Below are 4,170 nucleotides of genomic sequence, written 5' to 3'. Positions count from 1 at the left end.
AAACACCAAACATTCTCTTATGGCTATGGCTTCTGCAATCAAATTGGTGGTCTCCTGAAGTCTGACCCCTTTAGCTACAATTAGATTTCCTTCATGATCCCTAATACAAAAAGCAGTTGAACTAGGTCCAGGGTTGCCTTTAGAAGCACCATCAGTATTACCCTTAAACCAATTTATCGGAGGTGGAACCCATTTCACCACTTTGAAGTTATAAACTACGCTATACCCTTCCAGATACTGCACAATTAGAGGCCAATTATTCAAACCAAAATTGCCCTTACATCGGAGCTTAATGAACTTCAGAATAGTGTTATTAATTTCCCATATCACCTTTCCAACCGAATAAGATCCACCATTTAATATAGTATTTCTTCTCTTCCACAAAAACCACATTATAACTACAGGAATAGCCTGATAAACTAGCTTTATCCTATAGTTACCATCAGTAGACCACCATTTTCTCACCATCTAGTTTACATTCAACATGACCCCAATTATTCCAGCCGCTCTAGAGTAATATGACCATATTCTGGTTGCGATCTCTCCTCTCAAGAACAAATGATTAATAGACTCATTCTCAGGAATGTTACAACACCTGCAATTCTGAGAGATATTAGGATTCCAAGCATGAATGACAGTAGCCACAGGTACTTTTCCTCGCCAAATCCTCCAGGCTAGACATGAGAACTTGAAAGGTAAACCTTTCACCCATAAAGATTTGAAATCTTCATTGACATTCTCTTTTTTCCTTAGCACTTCCCAAACACTCTTAACACTGAAATATCCAGTACTAGATTTGGTCCTACCAAGGTTTGTCCGCTAAATCTTCCAACTGTTGAAACCTCATATTATGTGTGATATGATCCACTACATATTCAGGAACAGCATCGTGAAGAACATCAAAATCCCAGCCCTCCTCATTAAAAAGGTCCCCTATATCTCTCATGGGGTGACATGTTGGGGTGCCTAACTGATGTAAGTTCAAAGGCCCAAGATTGGACCAATTATCATACCAAATGGAAGAAGTTCCACCCCTAGGTTTCCACCACAAATGTTGTTCAATAACATCTCTATTTTCAAGCATATGTTTCCAGATTTGAGAACCTCCTTTCAATTACACAAGAGAAGGAATTTGTTTCTTGCAATATTTGTTCCAAAAGAAGTTGGACCACAAATTGTTTTGTGTCCTAAATTTCCACCACAATTTAGCATATAAGGCCTGAGAAACTTCAAATAATGATATGAAACCAAGCCCCCATTCCTGCTTTGGTAGACAAACTTTGACCCATTCAACCTATTGTTTACTCCTATCAGACTCATTATTACTCCAAATTTTTTTAGCAAAGATCTTATGTAATTCCTTGATCACACATATAGGAGGAGTGATTGCAGATAATACATATATAGGAATGCTTTGCAAAACACTAGAAAGTAGAACTTCTTTACCACCAAAGGATATCATCCTTCCTTTCCATACTTGTAGTTTACCTTTAACTCTTTCAATCAACTCTGCATAGTGTTCTTTTCTCTTTCTTGTATGGGTGATAGGACATCCCAAATACTTCGTAGGAAAAGAACCCTTGTTCATTCCAACACATTGCTCCACTGAGGTTGGAATTCCTGCTGCTACATTTTGATGCAAATAAAAGGAACTCTTGTCTTTGTTCACCTTTTGGCCAGATTGATGCTCATATTCCTGTAAAACAACCATTATTCTTCTTAAGGAGTACTCATTAGTTGATGCAAATATAATGGTATCATCTGCATAAGCTAAATGATTTAAGTTTGTACTCCATTTAGGCAAACCATAGCCCACATACTGAGAATCATCAAATAAAAAATTTAGAGATCTAGAAAGAACTTCAGCTGCTAGAATAAATAGGGTCGGAGAGAGAGGGTCTCCTTGCTTCACACCCCTTGTAGAATGAAAGAAACCATATGATTGGCCATTAATAAGGACTGAGTAGTAATTGTTAGCAATAAGTCTCCATATCATATCTGTAAATCTTGAATCAAAGCCCATCTTCCTCAAGACCTTCATCAGAAAAAACCAAGACACTCTATCATATGCTTTAGCCATGTCCAATTTAATGACAACATTAGCAGGGTTCCCTCTTTTAGTAATGTCAGTTACCATCTCTTGAGCTAGTAGAACATTTTCAATAATACTTCTTCCTTAAATAAAACCAGACTGATTTGAACATATCTTCCAGCCTATCATGAATAATCCTAGACAAGATCTTGTTCACAAAATTACTCAAACTAATAGGTCTCATATCAGAGAAGGTTTGTACATGTGCCTTCTTTGGTATGAGAACCAGATTAGTATGTGTAATGGATTTCGGAAGGGTATTGCCAGCAAAAAAATCCTGCACCATTCTTAAAATATCACCACTAACTATATCCCAACACTCCTGAAAAAATTTACCTGTTAACCCATCAGGGCCGCTGGCACTGTCTGCACTTAGCTTAAACACTGCTTTTTTCACGTCTTCTAAAACTGGACTAGCACACAAAGATGTGTTCTCTTCCTCAGTAACAAATTCAGAGATGTGAGACAATAAACGAAAATTAGTAACATCACCTTCCTGTTGAAAATGTCTATGGAAATGCTCTACTGCTTCATTAGCAATTGCCCCTTCTTCTTGTAACCACTCCCCCTGTGAATTTTGAATTCTATTTACTCTCCCCTTCTGTCTTCTTCCTTTCACCAGACTGTGGAAGAATCTGGTATTCCTATCCCCATTTTCAAACCAATCATATCCAGCTTTTTGTTGCCAAAAAAGCTCTTCAAAGTGTAGATATCAATTATATTCAGCTTTTGCTTTTTGCATGATAGATCTATTTTCACTAGAGGAGTCTTCTTCAAATAATTTTTCTTTAATTCTAGAAATTTCCTCTCTTATGATAAGTTGCTGAAAAATATCCCCATAAGTCTCTCTACTCCACATAGTTAGTGCCGTTTTAGTTTTCTTGATCTTTCTTTTAAAGTCTAAAAAAGGGTTAAATGAACTCTGAGAATCCCAATTCAATCTAACCAATTCTTTAAAAGATTCATGCTCAGTCCAAAAATTCAAGAACCTGAAAGGTTTCTTTTTATTTGCACCTCCATCTGCACAAGACACTAACATTGGAGCATGGTCTGATCCTACTCTGGGCAAGTGATCAATCTCTAACTGAGCAAAAATATTTTGCATCTCTGTATTTATCAGTATTCTATCTAATCTTTCAAAAATACAATCATCGCCTGCTCGACCATTCCACCAAGTAAAAGGACTTCCTTTAAATGGTACTTGTGAAAGATCGCAAGATTCAATACATGTCTTGAAGTCATCAACATCTGCAGCAACTACTGGTACTCCACCAATCTTCTCTTCTCCATTAAGAACCACATTAAAATCCCCACCTATCAACCAAGGTCTGTCCATCCCAGTAGAAATAGAATATAGCTCTTCCCATAGATTCAACCTCAGATTGCTATCACACTTAGCATATACTATAGTAACATAAAAACTTAAAGCAGTGAATTGGTTGTTCATCAATACAGTGAGCTGCTGCTCTGAATTACTCACCACTGAAACATCAAAGCCGTGATTAGTAAATAACCAAATCTTTCCATTGTTATTATGAGTCCCCAATGGCATTTTTAATCTTCTTCTATACTTGTTGATGTGTCTAACTGCTTGAAAAGGCTCTAATAATGCAACAAAAGCAAACTTGTGATGATAATGTAACATTTGCACCCTCTGAAAGGCATTTTGTGTCCTCACTGACCTTATATTCCAAATGAGTGCATTCATTATCATTTTGCGAAAATATGTGGAAAATTATCAAAGATAATGGATTTCATGTTTATAATACATGTTTGATAAATTTCTTAACATAAATACATTTTTTTTATAAAAGTTATCAAATTCAAGTGAATTTGTATCCAGACTTCTAGCTTCGCCCTGAATATATCAGACAAACAAGAAGCATTAGTGTCTTTGAGAACAAAAAGGTGTCTCCATCTTTGTTCCTAACACCATAGCAAAAGTTGTGAAATCCTGTAACATCTCCCGTAAGTATAACTTTCATTTCAGGATAAAGTCATCCAAGAGCGGCTCAATAGAATTAATGGCTAAAGTCAAACATTAATAAGAGGCTTTAAATTTATTCTTTAGTAAAAAA

General features: G+C 36.2%; 1 protein-coding gene across 1 annotated transcript; it reads right to left on the bottom strand.

Moving 5' to 3' along the window:
• Positions 1–2,159: 2,159 nt before the first annotated feature.
• Positions 2,160–3,644, bottom strand: LOC107059090 (uncharacterized). Its single transcript, XM_015305501.1, has 2 exons — positions 3,107–3,644; positions 2,160–2,788 (listed from the first exon to the last, which is right to left on the bottom strand). The coding sequence occupies exons 1-2, from the start codon at positions 3,642–3,644 to the stop codon at positions 2,160–2,162; spliced, it is 1,167 nt and encodes a 388-aa protein (XP_015160987.1).
• Positions 3,645–4,170: the final 526 nt, after the last annotated feature.

Source organism: Solanum tuberosum, unplaced genomic scaffold, assembly GCF_000226075.1.
Source record: "Solanum tuberosum cultivar DM 1-3 516 R44 unplaced genomic scaffold, SolTub_3.0 scf00808, whole genome shotgun sequence".
NCBI lineage: Eukaryota > Viridiplantae > Streptophyta > Magnoliopsida > Solanales > Solanaceae > Solanum > Solanum tuberosum.
The sequence above is the reverse complement of the archived record's forward strand: the minus strand, read 5'-3'. Positions and strand labels throughout refer to the sequence as shown.

Coding starts and splice junctions, on each gene's coding strand:
- LOC107059090 (XM_015305501.1), bottom strand. CDS start 3,644: ATGCCATTGGGGACTCATAATAACAATGGAAAGATTTGGTTATTTACT. Junction 2,789..3,106: donor AGTGTCTTGTGCAGATGGAG/GTGCAAATAAAA, acceptor TACACTTTGAAG/AGCTTTTTTGGCAACAAAAA.